This window comes from Meriones unguiculatus, chromosome 19, assembly GCF_030254825.1.
Source record: "Meriones unguiculatus strain TT.TT164.6M chromosome 19, Bangor_MerUng_6.1, whole genome shotgun sequence".
In the NCBI taxonomy this organism is placed as follows: domain Eukaryota; kingdom Metazoa; phylum Chordata; class Mammalia; order Rodentia; family Muridae; genus Meriones; species Meriones unguiculatus.
In genome coordinates this window covers 47463540-47489789 of record NC_083366.1, presented here as the reverse complement: position 1 = coordinate 47489789, position 26250 = coordinate 47463540, and the positions used below count along the sequence as shown (strand labels likewise).

Below are 26250 nucleotides of genomic sequence, written 5' to 3'. Positions count from 1 at the left end.
TTGTTTTGAATGATGTTGAAACACTATACCAGAATTGTGGCCTAGAACCCATTCAGGAAGCTCCAATGTAAGGTAAACTATGTGGTGACCGGGACTCTCTTGGGTTAATTTGGATTAAATTATTCCCTTTAAATTGAGGAAATCTCTCTGTTGGAGCTTCAAATATATATGGTCAGAAGATCAAAGAGCATTTTTATCTGTTGACAGAGGACTAATTCGTGAGGAATTTGTAATTCTGCCTTGATACACCCACCCCCACCCCAGTCTTGCCATTGAAATTCCTCTGTGTGGTGCTTGAAAGGAATCCTCTCCTGCCTCTGCCTGGAGGCTCCTGGCCCTGCATGTTTGGTCAACAAGCAACAGTGGGTGGTCGGGCTGCAGCACAGGACAAGGGCCTGCTGTGCACAGGAAAGTGTGTTCAAAGGTGTTTAAGGGTGGTGAGGAAGTAGGCTGCCCTCCTGAGTCTGGGGCCTTGCATCAATGATTCCCCACCTTTGTAGACTGTGAGAAATTAGCCACTGGGGGTAGGAGGGAAAATACAGTGACGGTATTCACCTGGTTCCACAGCTGTAGGCTTGCTTAAGGACTCCTCTGACCTTTCTGCTTTTATGGATAGAGCCTGTTACACAAATTTTGACATATGCATTTAAATCAGGAAAATCTGTGCTCTTTCATTTGATGTATAATAATCAGGATATATGGATGATAATCAGGATTCCTTTTTAAATAGAATCTTCTAAAAGTCCTTATCACTATTTGAAATGATTGTTCCAAGTTCACACATTAAGTTTGTGAGCCTCACAAGAGCTCTTGCTGAAACAACTAAAAGCTGAAGAGCTTTAGCCTAGTAGAAATGCCATGGTTTTCAAAAATGAAATCAGAAATGTTTCAAATTCATAGCAAATTGTGACAAATGGTGGTCTGACTAGGATTGATTGGTTTTGTATCCCAGGAGAAATGACTTATGCCACTTCTAAACCAAATTTCCAACTGGTTTAGTGTTTCTATTATTTAAAAAATAATTTCCAGATTTAATGTTTGTTTTAATTTGTTCATATCTGCATGCTTCCAATTAAAAAGAAACAAATAAGGAAAAACATTACTTTCTAAGAATGTTGGCTTCCACTGATTATAGAAAATTTAAGTGGAGAAATAGACACCAACTTTTTGATTGTCACCAATGAAGAATTATCATTGTGTATATGTTGAATGTAAAGTGTCTTTTGAGGTCTTTCAGACATTTGGTAAAATTGACACTAGATTGTGGAAGCTGGAGGAGGCAGCTAGGCACTGGGATTTCTTTCTAGCATTGTGTTGCTGTTGTGTCCTGCGCTGCAGGGATTTTCAGAAGGAAACACTGTGCTGGGGACTTGTGCTGAAGGGCTCTGTGCCTGCCTGAGATTTATCTCTAGAGTCATCTCTGCACGGTAGCTGTTGAGCGCATAGCTTCCACAGATTGTGGTGAGGGAGTCTCATGCATTCATTCAAATGTTTGCTCAATGTGAAGTGGCAAACTTTATACCTTTAATTAAATAATACCACCCATCAAAATGTGTGCTTTCCATTTTGTTCTTACAAATGATGCAAAATTTCAGATTGAAACTGAATCATAAAGTCGTAATTTTAGAGCTGAAACAGTTTCATGGTTGCATTGTTTAAAGCATTAATCTTTGTAGCTCCATTTTTTTTTTTAAACAAAATGAGCTGATATTAATAGCTATGGGGCTTCCTCTTCATAATTCCTAATGCTGTTCCTAATGTGGGAGACAGTTAATCCACAGGGCTTTTTGATAAATGGTTTGTTTTAAATAAATTTAATAAATTGCCTCCTAAATGCATAACTCTTTTAGTTTCCTGTAACACACTGTGAGACTTTGGTCAGGAGGAGGAAACTAAACCTTGGGAGGAGAAACTCAGGGTTAGTGCCCAGCGCTTAGCTGAAGGTTATAAAAGTGGTTCTCAGCCTTCCTGATAGTGCTGTGACCCCTTAATACAGTTCTGCATATTGTGGTGATACCAACCTTAAAATGGCTTTTGTTGCTACTTCATAACTGTAATTTTGCTACTGTCAGGAAATGTAATATGAATTTTCTTGTGCGATAGTTGCCAAAGGACTTGTGACCTACAGGTTGAGAACCATGTGTTTGAACACTTGCGTGTAGCCCTGCAGCGCCACCTTCTGGCCATGCAATTCTTACACTGCTTACAAAGATGTTTCCAGTGCCAGTTGAACTTGGCTGGGCACATGCTTTTTCAGCCACCTGCTCTGAGTTATCCTTGCTGGTAATGCGCGTTCCCAGTTAAGAAATTTCAGGTGTAGCCAACAGAGCACTGATGAAGTGCTTTCTGACTGGACGGAACACACCTAATACAGATTATGTTATTAACCAGTCTTTATGTTTTAAAATTCAAGCCTCTATAACTCCAAATAATATCAAACCATTAAAATTAAAGTCAAAATACCATTTGTGGAGAAAACCATTTTTTGAGACTCCATTTAAGCAATGGTAATTGTAATATTGGTAGGAATGTAGATGGTATATTTTCATGAGGATAGAAAGTCTTTTATTCTAAATCATAAATGTATAGCCTCAGATACTATGAAAGTAATATAAAACATGTATTCATAAAACAATATCATTTTTCAAAGTTTTTAATATCCATATTTATATGTTGTGAATTTTCAGTTATTTTTAACATGTTACTACATTTAAGCCCCTTTATCTTTCTGGTACATCAGAAAATTCATATTTTATATTAATTTTTTGAATTCTATAATTACTAACACTGAAGACTGGATAAACTACAATGTAAAATGTCATAAATCATGAAACTTTCCATAGAGATTTTCTGTTTAATATGGAAAGCAATCAAATACAAATAGCTTTATTCTAACTGTCGTGATTTCTTTTCCTGTCACTGTTGTGGCAGTAACAGATGCTGTGACACGGCAGGTGTCGGGGACAAGGGTTTACTCCTGCTCAGTCAGCCATGTCAGCGAGGTCCAGGCAGCAGATTCTGCCCATGGTCAGGAAGCAGAGAGTAAGGATGCTCAGTAAGGATCCTTCTTCCTCTGCAAGCTCCGTCCCAACTTCAGAGAACAGTGTGGTCCACTCTAGCCTGGCTCTTCCCACCTCAACCCAGTTAACATAATCCCTCCTGGGGTGGAGGAGACTTACGTACAAGTCCATTAGTATCAACTGTCACACTTACGTCTGCAGTCTTTAACTCTACATCATATGCCATTTGCTTTATTTTACATTCTGGAGTATGGAAGTCTTGCTTTATATGTAATATATTCCAAATAAGAATAAATGAGCAGCAGTTAGCATAGTCATCAGAACACAGTCCTCAAATATTGTATTCTACTTAAAAAGAAAGGGAGGGAGGAAGAAATCTGTCCAAGTGACATAATTTTCTTTCTGTAAAACCACTGGTAGAATATAGCCAAATCTGTACTGTAACAGATTTGGTGACGTGTAATGTCTGAGGCCTGTAAAAAGAAAAGAAAAGAAAAGAAGAAAAAAAAAAGTCCTGTTCCTCCTCACTGTATTATCTGAATAGCAATTTAAATTCTATTTGTTCATTATTTTATTTTCTGCCCCCAGTCATCCAGAATCTCCAGTCCTCCAGAACGACACTCATAGGATTGGTCAGCTAAACACTTGTTAGATGCTGCTGAATAGATATCATCTGTGTTGCTATAAAAATATCACCTTATTCTCACTGAAGTATTAAATTACTGTAATTTATAAATGCCTCTTTTCTTTAGAACTTGAAAGTATCTGTATGCTTTTAAAATTATAAACTATATGGAGTACGGTTTTTAGTGTGTAACCTGAGATCAGTCACTCTTGAGGAAGTGGCCTGTGGAAGGTCCAGTGACAATAGAGATAAAATATTCACTTATTCCCCAAGGAGACAGTGACTTGTTTTGGAGGTCCACAGTACAAAACTGTTCACAGACAACATGACAGTGGCAGAGTGGAGCACATCCTGACTCTGCTCAGAGGCAGCAGGGGTGGGACGCAGTTTTAGTTGGGCGGTAGCTGTGATAGTTGCATCTTTAAGGATAGAAGTCTAAATGGATGAAGAGAAATGGTGAGTGAGGCCTGCTGGTGGAGTAAATAATAAATAAGGCAAGGAAGCAGATGAGACCTCCTTCCTTTTCCCTTCCCCCCCCCCCCCCAGCCAACACAAGAAAGACAAAAAAAGAAAATCCACATTTGTTTGCATTTTGAGACAAGGTCTTATGTAGACCAAGCTGGCCTGAACTTGCTGTGTAGCGAGGGCTGATCCTCCTCCTACCACTTTCTGAGTGCTTCAATGGCAGGTGTGGAGTTTCTTGACAGAAGCAGAATGTTCGGCTTCTACAATATTAACGGTATGAAGTTAGAAGGATTCAAATTTTGTGCCTGACACCAGGAGTAAAAGTGGTGGGGGATCAAATCCACGGCCCAAAGACTAAAAGCAAGTGAGCAGCGGTGAGTTGAGAAATAAGGCTTGGAAGCCCATGGTTTCCTTTCTAAGCTTGGCTCTTGTTTTGCAGAAGTTGACCTCTCAATGTCTGTATCTGTAGTGTCGCCACACCTGATTTTGCTGCATGCATTCTCAAATTACACGCTGACTCCGCCACATTGTAGTCGTCTCTTAGAACTTTGTATTGGGCGGGAATGGTGGGTTGAGTTCTCCACCTGTGCCACAATGGAAACGACTTTGTAAAGGTTTACAGCTGCACATAACTTGGTGGCAGGACTCTTACATGAGGCCCTGGATTCAGTCCTCAGCACCCCAAGAAATTAAAAAAACAAAACAAAACAAAAGCTATTTGGAGAAATTTTTATTTAAATTCTTTATTTAAAAGCTTGGGATGGTTGGGCAAGAAACAGCCTGGAAGAAGCACTATGTTAGATCAAACTTCACAGAAATACCATCTCTCTTCCAGGTAACCCAGGCCCACACAGCCCCATGCTTGACCTGGATAATGATGTGCGCCCCTCCGTGTTGGGCCATCTCAGTCAGACAGCGTCACTGAAGAGGGGCAGCAGCTTTCAGTCCAGTCGCGATGACAGTAAGTTGTCACCGTACCTCTTCGTGATCTTTCAGATCTGTGTACTTTGAAGGGATGTGGTAAAAAGACTGCGTTTCATACCTAAGAAAACTGGCAGGTAGTAAAAAGATGAAAGGGAATATGATACTCCTGAGTCGTGTGTGTGTGTGTGTGTGTGTATGTGTGTGTGTGTTTGTCCGTCCTGTGGTCATGTCTGTGTCATCCTGCCATCCCCTCCCCGCCTCCCGTGCTCTATGGAGTGGGTCCTGGAAGCACACTGGTTGTCACAGGCTTGGATGACTGAGCAGCAGTGTGTTAAGTACCAAGGGCCTGGACGACTGAGCAACAGTATGCTAAGTACTTGCAGCACATCCAGCACTACAGAGTTTCTCTGACAGCACTGTGTAGCAGCTGCGTCAGCCTTCTGCATTGCTGTGAACAGGGACAAAGCAATCTACCCACTAATCAGCCATCAAAGATTTAATGAATTATGCTTTCGGGATTAGTTTGCTAATTGTTTTAAAATAATTGTTACGCAATTATATTTCCAGTTATAATACTCATTACTGGATATAAAAAAGGAGCTAAGTTTACTTTTTGCTCCTGTTAATGGTTTTTCAAGGAATATTTAGTTAGTTTTTAAGTTAGTGAGAGGTCAGGTTTCCCTTGGCTGCTTTGAGGCTTGAATGTGGAGCATGTATGAATCTGGGTGACTAGACCGGTGCTGTTAGCTATGTAGGTGTGTGGGCAGAGTGCATGGTCAGACCGGTCAGAGCTCTGCCGGCTTCAGTGGCCACAGGGCCCTGGGGTCTGTCTATGTTGCGTTCACTTATTTCCCAGCAAAGAATAAATGAGATAAAGATATACCTTATTTAAGTAAAACCTAGGGTGTTTACTGATAACGTCCAGCAGGCTTAGATTTGCCTCTGTTCACTATAGGCTGCACAGCAGGCCTTAACTTGGCCATGTCTTTGCTGGCTGAAGGCTTGGCTTTTATTATTTAGTTTTAAATGTTTTATTTTTAGAGGTTCCCCCCCCACTTTTATGTGTTTTGCACCACATGCATTTATTAATCCTGAGACTGACAAGAGAAAAACCAGTTCTACAATTTTGAGCCAGTTTTGAAACAAGTTTAATTAATTACTGACCAGGATAGATTTTGGTCAGAACTATCCCTGGTTTCCCAGCAAGTGGCCCCAGACACGTGATATAGGGGCTTTTGAGGCCAAAACCATATAGCTACCGTATTTTCCCATGTGGCTATGTTATTTTCCAAGAACTACAGCTACCAGCATTCCAGGAAGTTACCTGGTCCTTGGGTAGGTAGATCTTATGGGCTAGGTTTGGATCTTACCCTTGCCCAGTTCCCCTGTAGGTCAGGAGAAGGTGTCAGATCCCCTGGAACTGGAGCTACAGGTAGTTGTGAACCACCCTGTGATTGCTTGGAATTAATTCTGGTCCTCTGCAAGAACATGTCCTCTTGACCTTTAGACCATTTCTTCAGCCCTCAGGTTTGACTTTTAAAAGAGAAACTAACAATCCTGAGGACAAGGGTGAAGCACTGTTCTCTGAGGCCTTGTCAGCTGCTCTGCCCTTGCTCCCTGCCTGGCATTCCTAGTATTAATGCTGAGGGAAAGGAGGGAAGGGGCAGGGTCACTTTGTTTGTAGATTTGTCTTCTTGATTCAAATATGTACTCATAGTGTTTTGTTCTTTTACCCTTTAGCATGGAGGTACAAAACTCCCCACAGAGTGGCATTTGTTGAAAAATTAACCAAGCTTGTGTTAAGTCAGTTGCCTAACTTCTGGAAACTCTGGATTTCATATGTTAATGGAAGTCTTTTCAGTGAGGTATGTAAACACTTAGGACTATTGGAGGAGTAGCTGGGCCACTGAATTTCTGGTCTTAAAACTTAAGGTGTTGGGGTTCTTTTTTTAAAGCCTTAGATGTCTAGCACCTTTATCCATTTTCACATATTTTTACAATTTATAAACTTTATTATTAAGGAAACTCCCATGTAAATAAAAACATCACAGACAAACATTAGCCATTTTCATATTTTTAAGATTAATAAAAATCATTTTAAATCCCTGTGACCTTGAGCTCATTATGTGGTATTTGAGACTTAGTTTCTTGTTTGTAAATAGGGAATAGCAAGGGTTTCTTGCTGCACAAGTGGTTCTAAGGGTTAAATGAGATGCACAGCTGAAGAAAGGGGATAAGGAAGTCAATTTAGAGAGTGGGAATCAAGTGGAATGTTACCTAGGCCAAATTGTGTGGATGTTATTATGTGACGAACAGTGACAGACAGGGATGAACCCTGGAGCTGGGGCACAGGTCTGCCTTTTCCAGAGAAAAGAACTGTAGTCACATAGTTATCTGGTCCTTGGCTTTGTCTGTACGTTCTGGAAACATTACACTTTCAGAGTCAACATTTAGTGAGTATCTTTTTAATCTAATATTTTCAATGTATTCTTTGGGAATTTCACATACGCATATAATGTATTGTGATCATATCTACACCCTTTCTTCCTCTAACTCACTCTAGTTGCCCACAGCAGTCCCCCTCCCAACTTCATGAAGTAGCCCTGATTGTCTGTCTCCTGACACCACCCACAGATGTCTATGCATCCACTAGGGTCAGTTACAACCTTCCGGGGGACATATCCCCACACCTCACAACCAGCATTTGCCAGTAGCTTCTCAGCTCAGGTTGGTGCCTCAAGAGCCATGCCCTCTCCTGCTTGAATTTTATGGACTTGATTTTCTGTAGGTCTTGGTCAAACCCATAAGGACAGCAGGTATGGCATGTCTAGAAGGCAGCATTTCACAGCTCTCTTCCCTGTCCTCTGATTCTTAATTCATTCTGCATCTTCTGCAGGTATCCCACGTAGGCTGAACACTCAGTCACTTATTCATGGTGCTTTGACCAATTATGAGTTGCTGCCCACGGCAGAAAGAAGCTTTTTTGATCAAGGTTGATAGCAGCACAGTTATTGGCCTGTTCCCGGAGCAATTGAAGTCATATTCAAACACACTTTATCTATGCCTTTATCTTGATGTATACTCCATAGTTCTTTCTCAACAGTTTTAGAGTTCACGATTTTTGTTGAAGTCCTTGAGCCATTTGGTGTTGGGTTTTGTGCAGGTGAGTTGGAGGATCTAGTTTCATCTACATAGAGACATTGGATTTTCTCAGTGCTATTTGTTGAGATGTTGTCCCTTATCCAGTGTGTATTTTTGTTATCTTTGTAAAAAATTGATAGGTATGTAGGTTTATACCTGGGTCATCTATTCTTTTCCACTGACCTATGCATCAGTTTTTGTGCCAATGTTGTACTGTTTTTATGATATGGCTCTACAGTGTAGTTTGAAAGCAGGTATAGTGATAACTCCAGCAGTGGTTTTGGGGGTTTTGTTTGTTTGTTTGTTTGTTTGTTTGTTTTGCTCAGGATACTTTGGCTCTCTGGGAACTTTTTTACTTCCATATGAATTTTAACATTTTGTTTTTTTGTTTTTTTTTTTTTTTGAAAAATGTCACTGGAATTTTTATGACTTTTTAACAGGAAGGGATACTGAATTTTGTAAAGCCTTTTCTGTGTCTATCAAAATGATCATATGATTTCTGTCCTTGCGACCATTAGGTAATTTATAGCATTGGTTCATTTATGTATATTTAATAATCTCCAGACACCTGGAGTAAAGCCAACTTGTTCATGATAAATAATCTTTAAAAAATGTTCTTGAATTGCTTGGTAACTATTTTGATGATAACTTTTGAGTTGATGTTCATCAGAGAGATGGATATGTAATTTTTGTTTCTTCTTTTGTTTTTGTCTCATTTTAATATCAGGGTAATAATAGCTTAGCTTGAAGAGCCTGGTATTTTCCTTTTCTATTTATGAGATTGTTTGAGAAAGCATTCGTATTAGTCTCATTGCATGATATGGATATTTTAAATGATCTCATCTTGGTTAATTTTGGTAGATCATATGCACCCAAGAATTCATATATTCTTAAAGATTTTTTAGTCTAGTATAGGATTTTTTTTTTGGTAATATAAAAGATATCACTAAAATTCATAAAATTGTTCTGTTACTACCTAAAAGCAGTACTGAGCTGGTATCAGCTGAGTGATACCTTTTCCTTTCCTAGGGTTCATTTCCTTAGAATGTGTCTACATCCTTTATGTGAAGGCACTGTCTATCTTTTGAGGGGAGGTGCATTCCTTGGAGGCAACAAATAGATAAACCTTGCTTTTTGATTCAGTATACGAGCTTGTGCCTTTTGAATTGGGAGTGGAGACCATCAATTTTGATTGAAAGATGTATAATGAGTCCTGCCATCCTGTTGATATTGTGATTTGCTTCTTCCCTTCTTCTTAACTATAGTTCCAGTGTGGCTTATTCCTTTCTGTGGCTTATTCCTTCCTGGTTCTTGTGAATGGACTCCCTTCTGTCTGAAATACCCCTCCAAGTATTGTCTGTAGAGCTTAGTGTCATAAATTCCTTTAGTCTGTTTTTATCATGTAAAGTTTTGATTAAGTTTTGATAGGTAGCTTCATTTGTGTCTTGTAATCTGGGTAGACAGTTGTCTAAACCATCTTGACTTTTAAGGTTTCGAAATAGTCTACTGTTGTTTTAATGGGCTGCGTTCCCATGTGACCTGGTGTTTCTCTCTTTTGCTCTCAATATACTTTCTTTCTGTTCTGTCTATTTAGTGTTTTTATTATGGTCTGAGGTGAGGAGGTTTGTTCATAGTCTTGTCCATCTGGTATCCTAAATGCCTCCTGTGTCCACAGTGGCATTCCTGACTCTGGGTGTTTTCTTTTTGGATTTTTAAAAAAATGTTTCCTATTTCTTTAGGACAAGATTTTTTCTCCTTCTGTGTCTATTATCTTTAAGATTAGGCTTTTCAGAGTGTCAAGTGTGTCTTTAGATGCCCATTAGTGGCTTCATCATGTCTTTGTCTTTGATTGTTCAAGCTCCTGTATTTTGCCCTCACCCCAGATACTCTTGTTTTCTCCTTCCCTGATTCACTTTATTACTGAGACTCTACAATATTTTTAAATTGAGCTTACTGCTTTTGTTTCAACATTTAAATAGTTTTTCTCTTTGTTGAATTCTTTCTTCATGCCATATATTACCTTCCTTATTTATTTTCAGCTAATTGCCTATGTCTTTGAACATACTTGAAATTATATTTTGAATTTTCTGTCTGGAATTTCATTTAAATTACTCTCACTAGGTGGCATTACTGTAGGTTTAGTAATTTTTACAGGAGCTATGTTGTCTTGTCTTATTCCATTTTTTTTTTTTTTTACTGCATTGGAATTTATGCATCTTGAGTTATTTTGCTTTGTATATTTAATTTTATGAGCTATTGAAGTATTTGCAGTATTTATGTGGGATGTGGGTATGGTAGGATTGAGTGTGTAGTTTAGAAAACAATTCTTTAGTCTAGGAGCTCATGGTATCTGGTATAAACTCTATATTTTCCCTTGAGTAGATTATTAATTGGGAGAACAGCCACATCTGCTTGCAATTACCACTGTGCAAAAGTCCTATTAGCCAATTAATAACAGTGGCCCCTTTGATTTCAATTGCTCCTGGAGGATAAACAACCAAGCATGATATGGAGTAGACTGAATTTTAGTTAAGGTTAGGAGTGGGAGAGAAGTAGGGTTGATGATGATAAGAACTGAGAATTAGATCAACTTAGAAAAACTGAAGTTGGTGAAGTAGCTGGAAGGCGGAAGTTGGGACATTATTGGGTTCACAGATCACAGAGAGTATTAAATATGTGGAAGGTTACAAGAAGTAAAAAGATGAGAGGGTAAGCATGAAAGGCAGAAGAAAAATTGTAGGAATGAGTGAATCATGTGAGGTGTGGCTGAAGAATATGATGAATGCCTTCATAAGCCAGGTGGAGAAAATAAACAGGAGTCCTAAGACCTAGCTGAGCAATATACAATCAAAAGCAAAACCCTCAAGGCAGTCCTAGTCAAGAGTGTGATAGAAAGTACACAGTAAAAAGAGAACTTATGGAGTGGATTGCTGGCACAGCTGCTCTGAGTTAAAAGGTGAAAATCTGAGCCCTTGGGCTTTAGCAGGTTCTTTGGGGCTCTGTGTAGAAGAGAGAATAGGAGCTTTTGGTCTCTGCAGACTCAGCAGTCTTAGGATTCTGGCGTGTCAGGGAGGGAGGTGGTAAGTCCTTTGGACCTCTGCCCTCCACCTTGGCCTCTTCTGGTCCTGCAGGTTGTGTGTGTGTGTAGCAGCACTTCCCTTGCAGCTTTTTGCATGTACTGAACATCCTAAGCACAATATACATCTATCCCGTTATGAGCGTGTGACAAATCATATGCATCCAAAAGAAATGCACTTTGAATTTTCATCACTTTATGGGCTGGTGAAAATTGGCATTGTCATCCCTTCAAGTGGAGATCTTGAAACAGCTAATACTCCATGATAAGCTGTGTTTCTAAGTTAAGAAGAATGCAGCCCAGTGGTAGAGTCTTGTCTCCAATGCAGCAGACACACTTTAACCCCAAGTGCCGTGTCTCCTATCAGAATTATTCCAGTATTTGAAATGATATTGGCCTGACACATATAGCTGTAAACAAGATTTAGTAGCATTGGAAAGTAGTAGACTGATGAGCTTCTACAATTGCATAAAAAGATGTCAAGGTAAATTAAATTACATAACAAGTGAGTCCCCTAGAAAATGGTTTTAAGCCATGTTCCTTATTTCCACCCAAGTGGTTTTTTTTCTTTTCCTGATCATTTCAATCCTTCCTTTCTTCCTTGCTTGCTTCCTTCCTTTCTGTTTGTTATTTCAAGACAGGGTTTCTCTTTGTAGTCCTGGCTCTCCTGGTAACTCTCTGTAGATCAGGCTGGCCTTGAATTTAGAGATCTGCCTGCTTCTGCCTCCCAAGTGCTGGATTAAGGGCATGGGCCACCCCCCAACCCCCCAGCTGCATCATTTCTTGTATGTGGCACAAATAGTTGTTTTGTGTCTTCCTAGAGTCATAAAGTTGACTAATGGTTTTGATCTTACCTATCTCAGTTAGAATAGCCTTCCCTATAGGCCCTACCTAGTTAGAGTAACTATATAAATATTTGGTTGTAGATGAAAATCGTGGCTTACTTTAGATTTCATGACAACAAATTGTTGAAATAAATGTATTTTAACTAGGCTACTGAATTGCCTATGCCTGTGATGTTTCTATCTGTTTATGTCCATAGCTTTTCTTTAAAGTTTATAGTAGCAAGTATGGTTCTCTCCAAAAACTCGACATGCTTTTAGAGTATTTACTCTCTGTCAAGAAGCCTGGAAGCCACAAGAGGAAAGTAGCAAGAAGCAGCAGGGCTGGAAATTATATCCCCTCGGTCATTCTAGGAGTGAAACCAGAAACTTCATTAAATGGACATTGGGAGGAGAGCTAGCAATTTAGATAATTGATATAAGAGTACTTTAAACACAGTTCACGTCAAATGGCCTTATTTTTCTTATTGTAGAACTGTTTTGGTTTATTAAGAGCTCATTTGTTCCAAGTTTCCAGCAGTTTAAACAGTAGTCACTTCTTTAAACTATTTGGGCTCATGTGAATCAGAACAGTGAAATCTGCCGTTGGGCTCACCACAAACTGGTTTTGGTCTGTGTGTGCAGGAAAGAGCTGAGGCTTAGTTAACGAAGTGCTTAATAATACTATCTCACCTGTGGGTGTGCTTCAAATGTAGTGTATTTTAAAGCATCAAATAATTGTTAGACATTAGGAGTCAGCATTTTAACAGTCCCAGAACTTGAAGCAAATTTAAGTGTTATTAAAAGTTTTTTAAAAATTTAGATTTGCTTTTAAATAGTGGAGAGCTTATGAACCCCTATATTCTATTTTGGGATTTTAAGCCAATTGCTCACTTCTGTAATATCAAAACTGTTGTCATCACATGAAACTCTCAGCCCTCTGCTCTCCATTTTGTTGACAGTTAGGTTTCCAGAAAAGAACTGAGCTCACCAGGCTTTTCAGGAGGCATGGCATAGCATGGCATGGCATAGCATAGCATAGCATAGCATAGCATGGCATGGCATGGCATAGCATAGCATAGCATAGCATGGCATGGCATGGCATAGCATAGCATAGCATAGCATGGCATAGCATGGCATGGCATGGCATGGCATGGCATGGCATGGCATGGCATGGCATAGCATAGCATAGCATACATTACAACACAACACAACACAGCACAACACAACGTAGCATAGCAAGGAAAGCAAGTATAGTATGCTCTACCCCAGTGGCGGACCACACTTTGATAACAAGACTTGATACCTAGGTGATTTTGGAAGGCATTTATTGAAGTACACAGATTGAATGTACAGATGCTTTTGAAATAATGAACAGGATCCTAACCACAGTGTGCCAGGTATGGAGACACACACACACGTATATACATGCTATACATGTACACACACATGTACTTGCATAAATACATTCTAAAATACTAAGATACCATGTAAATGATACAATGACTGAGATAAGATTTACTCTCTTCCCCCTTGTGAAGAGACCAATTAAAAGTTAATTAAAAAACTCATTCTAATTCTGTGACTACCTACCAAAGGAACAAAGCTAGGCTTCTAATGAAGGTGGCCAGTAACGGGATGCAGAGTAATAGGGACTCAGAAGACATAATCTCTCAGCTGAGAGGGAGTTAGCATGCAAGACGTAGACAAAGGAACTTACAGCTGTCCCCAAGGGGAGGCTCCGAGGAGAGCCCTTGCATAGCAGGCTTAGGTGTCAGTGGGTTGGGGTGAGGCTAGAAACACAGTGGGCTAGCTGCCTTTTAGAGAGGATGATGGGAAAAAAAAACAGGGCTGTGTGTGCAGGAAGAACAGGAGTGGGAGAGGTGTTGTCGGTGGAGGTGGAGAGAAGGCCGTAGTTTGCATTGAGAGGTGATGTGCAGGTCTTGCTGGTGGACCATGGGGTGAATGAAGCAAGCATTCAGATAGAGTACGGAAGCTGGCTTCTGGGTAAGCAGGTGCCATTCACAAAGTCTCTTTCTTGTAGGAAACCTGCTAGGTTTCTGGTTTTTAGATGTGTTGCATGTGAGGTCCTGTGAATTATTCAAGAGAACCCTGTATGAGTCTCAGAGGATTTGTGCTGCAGATACCCATGTGAGAGATAGTATTTGAAACTATAGGCAAAGTTAGTGGAAGAAGATAGAAGAGAAAAAAGTGTCTGACAATTAAGTGTAAGAGAACTAAGATCTGACAAAAGGCAGCATATGGAAGGCTGTTGTGTGTCACATCGTGAGTGGGACAAAGCAGAAGACGGCAATAGAGCCCTGTGGTTTGGCTGGGAGGAAGAGAGAAATGTTTTGATGTGGCACCTTCCTGGCCATGGTCGCATCTCACCTGTGCTCATGGCCTCCACTCTTAACAACATCCAGGCTGGCCCAGAGCTTGCTCACCATTACTCGACACCTAACCTTGGCACTTTCCTGTTTACTGCGCTTTGGTTAGTTCTCATTTGTATTAAAAACAAAGAGGTGATCCATCTCATGCAAAGAATTTGGAGTGGCGTAAGGCAATGAACTCAGGAGTTAGCTTTTTTCAGTGATTGTGAGGTAAGCCTGGAATTAACTTTTTTTTTTTTTTTTTAGTTTCAAAGCAAAAGTACATTTTTACAAAGAAAAAAGTGATAAAGGCTTCATAGGTTAATATGAAATTTTTAGACACATGCAAGTTAAAGGGTGTATGCTGTGTATATGCTGATTGGTGCCTCTTAATCAGCATAACCGCCTGACCCTTCTTTTACTCCTTCACATCAATGATGTTCATTCCACAAACCAGCTCCACATGCTGTGTCTCTAGCATGTGTGTAATATCTATGCACAGATAACGTGTTATTTATATTTCCACATTAACTTCAAGCTAATACTGTATTAATTTATGATATGTCTGCTCTTAACTTGAAAGGTCTTTTGACATATCTTAAAACTTAATGAACAATACCTGGAAATTTTAAACGTAATAGCTGTTTTGTATTGTGTCAGTGAAGTATCAGAGTTGGTTCTACAGTGCTTAGTTTTGTTATCGCTTCTTCATCTGAAAAGAAGCTTGTCCTTCTAGGGTATTTTTGTAGTAGTATTTGGTTGTCAGACCTTTTGTTAAGAAGAAACTAGCAGAAATCCAGTTGAGTAGATTTCTCTTAACTATGAAAACAGTCTTCCATGCATTACACTAAGTAAAGAAAAACATAAGCTTTATGAGTAACCAGAAATAAATAATTCCAGAATGGTAGAATGCATTCTCTCCTAAGGTACGCTATAAAGAAGACAATGATTCATATATAAAAATAAAGTGACAGATGTAGCGATTGTGTTTATAATAAATACTTACCAAAGGAACGGAACAGGTGCTCTGGGGATCACTCCATTAACTCAAAGTTGACTCTTCCTTTGTTGCTGTGCTGGGCAGTAAGACATGATGGGAAGAACACTGTTGTGGGCATGATGCACTGTGGTTCAACTGCAGGGATTATTGGCAAAAAATAGCACACCCAATTCACCTACAAAATTTGTAGTTTTCAACTTGATTCTTGGGTTTGTGCACAGAGTTATACCCACACTTAGAAAGACGAAGGCTAACTTCTTTTGGAATAGGGAAGGTTTTTGTTTGTTTGTTTGTTTGTTTGTTATGTCTTAGCATTTCATTTAATCAGGTTAAGTTTCATGTCTTCATGTGTAGATGTTAAAGCATTTCTTAACTTTCCTAAGTTATTTCTAAAAGAGAGCTAATATCTTTTTTTGTTTTTCAATTTCTAAGACTGCTGAGAAGTCAGGCCAGATTGAAAGATCGAAGAATGTAAGGCAGAGACAAAATGATTTCAAGGTAAGTGAGGGATGAGAATGTCAGCTTTTCAGAGTGCTTGGCTTTTCTCTCCCAGCATTATTTGAAGACTTTACAATCAATATATTTTTCATCATTTGGCACAATCTTTATCAGATTGATGATCATAATGCAGTTTTGTTTTTCATTTTCTAGAAAATGATTCAGGAAGTAATGCACTCCCTGGTGAAGCTGATCCGGGGAGCCCTGCTCCCTCTCAGTCTCCGAGAGGGTGATGGGAGGCAGTATGGAGGCTGGGAGGTGCAGGCGGAGCTCTCAGGGCAGTGGCTTGCACATGTCATCCAGACCATAAGGTGAGTGTGGACACACGGGAGCCATCCTCCTTGAAAGGGCTCAGTAGGTTTACGTATATTTGTTTACTGCAGTGCTTTTTGAAAACGGTCAGCAACCCAGGGCAAGATCTGCTTCTTAACACACCAGTGAAGAATTTATTTTCCATTTCTCCATCCTGTTGCTTCTGTTTCTCACTTGTAATCTAACCAAGCAGCTTGTAAGCATCCCTGGTGTGTGTGCTGATTGAGAGTGTTATGCTCTGTGTGCATCCATTTATTGCTGAGACCCTGTACAGTCCCTGCTGTGCTGTCACTCATAACCTCCCTGCAGCCTAATTTCAGGATGGTCTAAACAGTGACAGGGATTGCTTGGGACCCCACTTACTGACTTGTGTTGTATTTTGTTTGCCAGGCTGACTTACGAATCATTGACTGCCCTGGAAATTCCCAATGACATGCTACAGATTATCCAGGACCTAATTTTGGATCTCCGTATACGTTGCATAATGGTGACGTTGCAACATACAGCAGAAGGTGTGTTAGGGAAAATTAATAACTTCTACTGGACAGAGTTTCCTGAGCTGGCTTTCTTCCAGCTTTCAAAGCCTTGAAAATAAGAGAAAACTAGTGTTAGGGAAATTTGCATGTATTTATTCATTTCTAGATATAGAATAGAATGTAATTTTAGAGTATCTTTTCAAAATAATTTAGTTCAGAGGCAAGACACTGCAGAAATTAAGGCAGGTGTTCTTGAAACTAAGAAAATAAGAACATCTTTATAGTAAATGTTAAACAGAAACTCTGGATATAAAACGCTATGTAAAATATGGATCTAGTTTAAAAACGTGGATATTTTCTAATTTTAATATTGACATGAAATCAAAACATTAGCAGTATTTCTGTGGATTTGGGGAGTTGTACATGCTTTATGTTATATTTTAAATTTTTTCTGGAATTTTCTTTTATTATTTTTGTTATTATTTCCCTGAGATAGGGTTTCTCTACGTAGCCTTGGCTGTCCTGGGCTTACTTTATAACCAGGCATGTGCCACCGTGCCTGGCTCAGAATTTTCTATATAGAGCTGCTGTCTTATTTTGGGTTTTATTGCTATGAAGAGACACCATGACCATGGCAACTATTATAAAAGAAAACATTTAATTGGAGCTGGCTTAGAGGATTAGTCCATTACTGTCAAGGAGGAAAGCATGGCAGAGTATAAGTAGACATGGTGCTGGAGAAGGAGCTGAAAATTCTACTTGTTGATCCACAGGCAGCAGAAGTGAACTAAGCCACTAGGCCCAGCTTGAGCTATGAGACCTCAGAGTCTACCCCAGTACCCACTTCCTCCAACAAAGCCACACCTACTCCAGCAAGGCCACACCTCCTAACAGTGTCATTCCTTATAAGCTTTTGGGGGCCATTTTCTTTCAAAAGGCCACTAAAATGCCACCAAGTTATTTTTATAAAATGACCTTTAAAGTATTAAATGTTTTAAGAAACAAGAACATTGTTATAAATAGCATAGGCCATTATCATCTGCCTCCAAGATTTTAAGTAGGGAGGGCCCTGCACTGTGGAATTTGTAGTTAGTACATTGTGTCAAAGGAGAGAGAATTGACTCCAAGTAAAAAGCTAAACATTCCTCTCTACCTGTACCTAACCAAGCCTGGCCTGCTGAAAGTTGGGCAAGTGTCATTCCTCAAGTAACAGCCAGCCACCATTCAGGAATGAGAGAAAGGACCGACTTAGGTCAGAGGAGAGATGCTGGAGGGCTTACTTTGCACAAGTCTAGCGCTGTTGTTAAAAATGCTAAGTAATCACTGTTCTGAGGTTTCTGTGCTCCTAGTCTAGAAGGCTCCAGAGTAGGCTGCTCTGTTAAAAACAAACAAAACAAAAACCCACAAGTATTTGCACAACATTTGGTTAGAAAATGTGAAAAATGCATTACTAAATTCTTAAATCTACCAATCTTAAAAGTCACAACTCATGAATGTTTTTGTCTCTGTTGAAGTTCAGTGAGATAACTATAATAGAAAGTATTTGTGTCCTTGTTTTCCATGTAGAAATTAAGAGATTAGCTGAAAAAGAAGATTGGGTTGTTGACAATGAAGGACTGACTTCCCTAGTAAGTTTCAATTCTTTTTAAATATTCGTCATCTGTGTTTGTTATGTAAAATAAATGCTTTTGTGTTAATAAGGATCATATTCATTTTACATCCTCTAGTCAAATGCAGGTGAAGGAAGAAGCTGCCCTGGTTTGGTAGCCTGATGCGAATGACCCTTGTATCCATTCAGCACAGAACTTTCTCAAAAGGAAAGGAGGGTCAAGACTTAGAGCACAAGCCTGCATCCCAGTTCTGAGCAGTTCATCCCATTGCATGTGCATGCTAAGTCTCTGAAGGGGACAGAACAGTTTACATGCCCTTAACCTCTACCTAACCCCTGTGAGGAGACTGCTTCTCCCTTCACGGAAACCATGCTGGCAATCCACTGTCCTTCCTGTGGTTCTCAATCCCTGTGGTTTCTTGCCCCTCTGTGTGCCATGCTGTCCTCGTACTCTGCTTCCCTGTTCTCAGGGACTTGGTCCATCCTATGTAGAGAGAAGCTCCTCCAGTACCATTCTTTTATCAATTCCAATGTTTTCTTCATGATAATTAGTGTTTAAATTACAGTTCCATGTTCATTGAATGAATGAATGAATGAATGAATGAATGAATGAAGAGTGAACGAATCTGTGACTGTCATGCTGGTGTTTCTCAGCTTGGAAAAGCATGTAATAAGAATTCTGCCTATCAGGTGCACTCATGTGAACTTCATATGAACATAGAATACAGACACTAGGATGTTGGGGTCTGTTCCCACTTTCCTTGGGGTATCTTTGCTTAAACATAGTTGCAAGCTTCTTTTTCTTTTTCTGTTTTTGTTTTTTCTTTTTACTTAGTAGATGTAGAAAATGAGTACCATGACTTAACTGACTTTCAGGGATCTCCTCTCTGCCCTAGGTAGTTGTTCAAGAGGCGGTGTGAACACCTTACACTGGCTCCTTGTCAATTTCCTGTGACAAGAGAATTTTGATGAGGAAGTATATATACTCAGTTCTAGATGAATTAGATAACCCTTAGTCTCAGCATTTATCCATTTAAAACATGCTCATCTCAACCTCAGTAAGTATAGATTTCTGGTCAGATTGTGTCTCTGTTATTTTCTGTAAATCTGGGGACTTGAGCTTTCGGCATATCCAGCTCCATAACTACTCTTCTTAGCCGGTGTTGCGCCTGTGTTTAAGAAGGTTCTTCTTTCTTTTCAGCCGTGTCAGTTTGAACAGAGCATCGTGCACTCCCTGCAGTCATTGAAGGGTGTTGTAGATTGCAAGCCTGGAGAAGCCAGCGTGAGTTTTCTGTTCTGTTCCACCTGCCCGGAAATCGCAGTAAACAGTAGAATCACTGCCATCCAAGAGCTGTGCTCTCTTACTCAATGGACTCAACGTAGGCATGTTGAGTTCAGGCTCCAGGGCAGGCTGAGCCGTTAAGATGTGACTCCAGCAGCTACAGGCAGACCAGGGTCCTTGTGGACTGATTAAATGACTGACTTGGATATTGTCAGCCAGCTGGGGATCGAAACTACCATAGGTAGGAAGCCACCGAAGGCTAGGTGTAATGATTACTTCAGAGTAATGATGCCAACACCCAGAGGGGTTGTTTGTTGGTGTTTTAGCTTTTATATCTAACTTTCAAGGAACATGTGTTGTTTTCTTAGCAAAATCAAAACATTTTTTCCATATAAATTCTCCTTCATAGGTCTTTCAACAGCCTAAAACACAGGAGGAGGTTTGCCAACTAAGCGTCAACATCATGCAGGTAACCGAAAGCAGCGAGGCAGGCTCTGAAGCCAGGCTTTGATTGCTATTCACCGTTGATGACGCTCACGCCACTGTTAAAAATGGGTTCTCTTAAAATTCCATCCGGGGCTGGAGAGATGGCGCAGGGGTTAAGAGCACTGCCTGCTCTTCCCAAGGCCCTGAGTTCACTTCCCAGCAACCACATGATGGCTCACAGCCATCTATAATGAGATCCGGTGTCATCTTCTGGCATGTAGGCGTACATGCAGGCAGAACAGTGTATTCATAATAAATAAATTAATTAAAAAAATAAAATAAAATTCCATCTGTAAGATGGCTGTACAAGTGGAACTTAATGTAGGATTAGTTCTTTTTCTTTTTTTTTTTTTTTTTTTTTTAGCAGTACCTGTGTGTTTAATGTCTGTGTCCTCATGGTACTTTGCACTCAGTTTCTTTAGATAGCAGAATAAATTAAATGAAAATTGGTTGGTTGTAATTTATCTAGAGTTGTAAGGTTGTTTGACTAGGACCAATGCTTTGTAGGTACATACATGAAGTTGAGCATGTTTGTGTGTGAATAAGGAGAAGTAAAGTGCCTTTCTCCTAAAATATATCCAGGAACATAAGTGACTCAAACAAGATGCTTTTAATATTCTATCATTGCATAGTTAGACATTGATAAGGTGTATTATTTCTACCACTTAGTTAGCATGTATAGTCATATGTACACGCGCATACACATACACATATACGCACTTTTATTAGACACCCCTCTCCCCCTACTTCATTTTTTATGGGCCAGACAGTCCTGCTTTAGTTTATGCAAAGTTGTCTTAATATTCAAGTAGATAGATACCTGAAAATTCCTATCACTGAAACTTGCTACTTTAAATCCAGGTTTTTATATACTGCCTGGAACAGCTGAGCACCAAGCCTGATGCAGACATAGATACTACTCAGTAAGTAAAAATGTAATGAATCTCATTGATGCATTTAAGAGTAATAAAATGTGCGCACACATTCTATACCGAGGTAGGGTCTCGCATGTAGCCGAGGTTGGCGTGAACTTACATGCCTGGCTGCCCTCACTCTCTGCAGTCCCCACCCAAACCCTGACTCCTGACAGACACTTGTAGTTCTCTCCCACATGTCTCTCTCTCCATGCTGCTACGTGGAGCAGCAACTGAGAGGATAATAACTGTACTAAGAGGATAATTACGTGTATTTACATCACGTGAGAGGCCTGACTCTGCTCCTCACAATTGGGTGCAAGCACTGTACCCACAGTCATGTGTGCAGCCCCAGGTTTTTCATGATTGTAGCTCTTCTTTGACCTGACTTTGTGTATATGGCTCATTGTCACACCGAATGCTGTGTTACTATTTCCAGCCTTGGTCTCACCATTAAATCCGTCTTTTCTGGTTACTTTGTTAAAATTCCTGTTTCACACATCAGCTGGATTCTAATCTGAATTACATTTCCAGACTTTATCTTCTGCTCTGTTCATTCAAATATACTTTATATCAGTTAGTGCTATTTTAGTTACCATTTGTTTAGATTTCAACTCTTTCCAAATTGGTATCTTTATTTCTATTTATTTTTATTTCAAAGTATTATTTGATATTTTGTCATGCTAGAATTCCATATAGATTTAAGTCAGTTGAGTTTAAAAAAATAATAATCTGTTAATGTGTTTCTTATGACTCTGTTAAATTAGTAAGTTCATTAGTGGGTCAGTTACCCTGCTCTCCTCTTTCATATCTTTATGCTTTTGGTTACTAGTTTCTTTTTTTTAAATTTATTTTTTTATAAGTTACAGTTTATTCACTTTGTATCCCAGCTGTAACCTCTCCCTCATCCCTTCCCAATCCCACCCTCCCCTTTTTATCACCTCCCATGCCCTTTCCCAGGTCCAATGATAGGGGAGGTCCTCCTCCCCTTTCCTCTCAGGTCTCCTCCCCTTCCCTCTCAGGTCTCATCAGGAGTGGCTGCACTGTCTTCCTCTGTGGCCTGGTAAGGCTGCTCCCCCATAAGGGGAATGATTGCTAATTTCTTAGCTCACCTATAATTAGGTCACTGAGAAAGGCAGCTTCAAATCTTCCCCTGGAAATTCTGATAGTCAAAAACATTTTAATTACTCATGTAATTATTTGAAATTTTCCATTTAGTGATTTTTTTAAATGTAATCACTTGAGCACTTTAAGTATTGAGAATGCCCCAAACAAGTGTCTTTTGGCCCAGAGTAAGAGATAGTCCTTAGTGTTTGCTTATGATACTAATAATTAATACAAAGAAAACCTACAGAAAGTTGTTCAGCCATTTTCATCAAAACATTTGAAGCCTTTGAGTCAGTTTTAATTGTGACTGTTCTTTGTCTCTTCTGCATTTAGTCTTTCTGTTGATGTTTCTTCACCTGATTTGTTTGGAAGCATCCATGAAGACTTCAGTTTGACTCCAGTAAGTAAAGTGGGACACACAGAAGGTGAAGTCTGTCATGTTAAAGGTAATGGCTGGGGTAACCAGCCCACAGCACTTGAGTGGGAAGCAGCATCCCACGTGGGATGGGCACTGTGGGCACCGCAGCCCACTCTGGAACTACTTTATCTTGTATAAAGATTCGTGTGTATTTCACACTGAAAAAATCTTCAACTGGAGTTACACAAACAGAGCCAACACACCTCTGCACCTTGAGAGTTAAAAGGTGGCTTGGTTGTTCCCTGGTGCCGCAGAGTTGCCTGGATGGACTAGAAGGAGGTAGAAGACAAGGTATTTCCTTCATAGCATTTCCCTGTTTAGCCTGACAAACTCCATTTTTATCTGCTTTATTTCTACAAGGTCCCTGTTTTATTCGGACATAGGTTATATGACAAAGCCAAAAACCAAATCTCTATAAGCAATCTGATGGAGTAATTTTCTCAATTGGGGTTGCTCTTCCCAGATTACTGTAGCTTGTGTTAAACAAAAAACAAAACAAATCAGCAAGAAAAGTGACAGGACCTAAGAGCAGACATGAAGAGGATTGAAACCAGCCATTCCATGTGAATCTAGGAAGAAAGGAATAGAAAAGATGGAGTTGAGGGAAAGAGCCTTTGAAACGGAGACCTTACTAGCTATTGTTTTTTTGGTCTTCCAAAAGGAGCCTAATTGATACACACTGACTTTTCTGACCTTTGTTCCCGTCTCACCTCCCAGGAAATACTGTGTGACCCATTAGCCATTTCCTAGCTGATTGGTGTGCACCTCGACTTGGAGTGCCACTGTGAGCCTGCCATCCCTCTGTAGGAATAGAGGGGAGCAAGGTGGTCCCATTGACCCAGCTCCCAGGAGGTGCAGAGCTGCCACCATGCTCTCAGCAGTCTCTCAGGGTTTCACTTACTTTTGCTCCTCACAGCATCTTACCTGTCCACTTACTTCCCAAGATACATTCATTGGTTTCCAAAGTGTGTTTCTGTGTTCTTCCCTAGTGGAGAGGTCTCATCAGATCTGACCTGTCTTCTCAGGAGACCAGGCTCCTCTTAGGGCTGTGCTATCCAAAAGGAAATGGATAGCATTCCTTGCTGATCTGCTAAGTAAGAGTCAGAAGACTTACACACAGCTTCGGCTGCTTTGAGGGCAAGGGTGTTCATTGTTGGTCCTGTACAGAGAACAAGAAGTGATACACAGGCTCATTCTTTCATATGTGGGGATGATGGGTCAGCTGAACTGTTATGGTCAAATGTGTTATGGTCAAATGGCAGGTATGAATAAGCTTCAGATTAACCATTCAGAGCTTAAGAATTAGATTATTGTTATTCTATTGTTCTTCCCACTTTGATTTCATGTGATGTTTCATATAACATATAGGGACAAAATATACTTGCTAACAGTTAGTCTTTAGATCTCTGAAGTAGTTCTTCTCACTTTGAAGAGGTTTCACAAATGCTGTAGCAGGGAAAAGCAGGTCATGACAGCTGGAGAATATGGCAGGCTCATATTTGAGCAGGAAGGACTTGCAGGCTCAGTCAACTAGAATGGAAATTTGAGTCCTAAATAAAAGAGTGGTGAAGAATGGGCTTACAATCAGTTGAGACATTTGTCGGATTCAGGGTGTTTGGAGTGGCTGCTGGAAAGTCATTTGTCTCATGTACTATAAAAGGAATGTGTCATGATAAGACAGAAGGTGGGCAAAAGGAAAGATGGCATCACCATGCCCAGACTTGCTTATTTTCTCATATTGTGCTGCCATGTGTTCACTATGGAAACATAATGTCATATTGAGTATTACCTCCATTTTCTTTTTTTATTTTAATTGTTTTGTTATATATTTTTTAATTTATTTATTTTTATTAATTATAGTTTATTCACTTTGTAGCCCAGCTGTAACCCCTCCTTCACCCCCTCTCAATCTCACCCTCCCTCCCTCTCCTCCTCCCATGCCTCTCCCCAAGTCCGCTGATAGGGGAGATCCTCCTCCCCTTCTATCTGACCCTAGCCTATCAGGTCTCATCAGGACTGGCTGCATTGCCTTCCTCCGTGGCCTGGTAAGGCTACTCCTCCCTATGACCTTCATTTTCTATCTAAAAGTTAATTCAATGCCACCAGTATCAGCCTTTAGTTTGTCTGGGTTATTTAATGCTTCTCTAGCTGTTTATATGTATGTTGGTGATCAAAACTGGTTGTAAGTAGGCTGCATTGTGCAGGATATAACAATAGGACATTGTGATGAAGAAGTGAGAAGATGTTGGACATTTGGCTGAGCTCAGTATATTTACTAGAAAATAGATTTGCTTGGTTATTGACTTTAGAGACTCCAGATCATCCTTTGGTCCATGTGCTTCCAAGAGCAGGAACATGTGTTTTTCTGCATTTTTCTCCCTGGAGTACTTAACTGTAAGTTGTTTTGATTCTGCACAGAAAGAGTAACCCAGTGTGGGTGAGAACTGTTCCTGGAAAGTGATTTTGCCTTAGTTTTAGTCAAGGATCTCCACCGAAGGCTGTGCATGAGTCACCATTCCAGAGAATGCCTCCTACCTGTGGGAACACAGACCCAGGCTACCCTGAAGTAAACCGCAGCTGCAGCAGAGCAGGGGCCATTCCTAGAATTTTATTTACAGATAGAGTACTTTTGAACTGTAAAAAGCCCACTTGTGTTCATCAGCATTGCATTGCAGTCTGATAATTGTGTAAGCAGTTGTTGACATGGGGAGAGCCTTGAAGACAGCAAGAGGCACTCTTCCCCTCTCCTTGTCTGCCTGTGGGTGTGGGGGGACAGGATGGGACATAGGATGGGACTTAGCCTCATCCTATGGAAGCTGGAAGGAAGCTCTTAATGTATATGGGAAACATTCCCACAGGCCCTCACAGGCAGAAACATTTTGAAGGAACAAGGAACCTTTCAGATAGTATGACATGAAAATGTTCTCTTAAGTTGTAGGAGATTCATAATCAAGTTGTAAGAGATTCATTAACCATTTTCTGATAGTTCCTACATTTATGTAGTTATTTATGATATCAATTTGTGTGGCCTTTTGTGTACATAAAATATTAAACGAAACATTTGACTCTTTTGAGAGAGAGAGTATTGGATGTAGAACTCACTATTGAGCTGTACGTTTAAGTCTCTTTAATTCCTCAGTGTAAATGTAATAATAGTCAATTGTATTATGTTTCTCTGTGTGTTAATTTTAAGAAATAAACATCCAAGAAAATCAAGGCATTGTATATTGATGTTAAAGGGCAGAAGCCTATCATTACACTTAATACAAGATCAGGGTTATCTCTTGCATTCACCAGTACTGTCTTTGTAAACTTCTAATGGTCTGTTTCAATTTTAGGAGCAGCGGCTTTTGATAGTCCTGAGCAATTGCTGCTATTTAGAACGTCACACCTTCCTAAACATAGCACAACATTTTGAAAAGCACAGCTTCCAGGGAATAGAAAAAATAACACAGGTAAGTGCTTTGGTATTTACTAGGCAAGTCCAGTGCCTTGCCAAGCTATTTTCTCAGCACCTCTTTGGCTCCCCTGTGCTCCAGTTCTCCAGGCCCCCAAAACCATTCTTCTGTGGGAATGATTTTCTTCCTCATCTTAAAGTGTTAGTGTAACATGGCTTTTCTCAGGAGCAAAGTTTTCTCATGGTTGAACAGTTTACCTGACCAGATCTGAGCTGTTCAAAAGTCAGCCAAGACAATCAGGAGAGA

At 40.0% G+C, this 26250-nt stretch overlaps 1 protein-coding gene across 2 annotated transcripts in view; it reads left to right on the top strand.

Annotated features, from left to right (window-relative positions):
* Window positions 1-26250, top strand: part of Exoc2 (exocyst complex component 2) — a 165366-nt gene that overhangs the window by 87165 nt on the left and 51951 nt on the right. For both annotated transcript variants that reach the window (XM_060372888.1, XM_060372887.1), the window contains 11 exons: window positions 4946-5071; window positions 6775-6899; window positions 15877-15942; window positions 16096-16253; window positions 16645-16766; window positions 18297-18358; window positions 19541-19621; window positions 20031-20090; window positions 20969-21030; window positions 22462-22528; window positions 25885-26001. In XM_060372888.1, coding sequence (XP_060228871.1) covers window positions 4946-5071; window positions 6775-6899; window positions 15877-15942; window positions 16096-16253; window positions 16645-16766; window positions 18297-18358; window positions 19541-19621; window positions 20031-20090; window positions 20969-21030; window positions 22462-22528; window positions 25885-26001 — 1046 coding nt within the window. The remainder of the gene's footprint in view (window positions 1-4945; window positions 5072-6774; window positions 6900-15876; window positions 15943-16095; window positions 16254-16644; window positions 16767-18296; window positions 18359-19540; window positions 19622-20030; window positions 20091-20968; window positions 21031-22461; window positions 22529-25884; window positions 26002-26250) is intronic.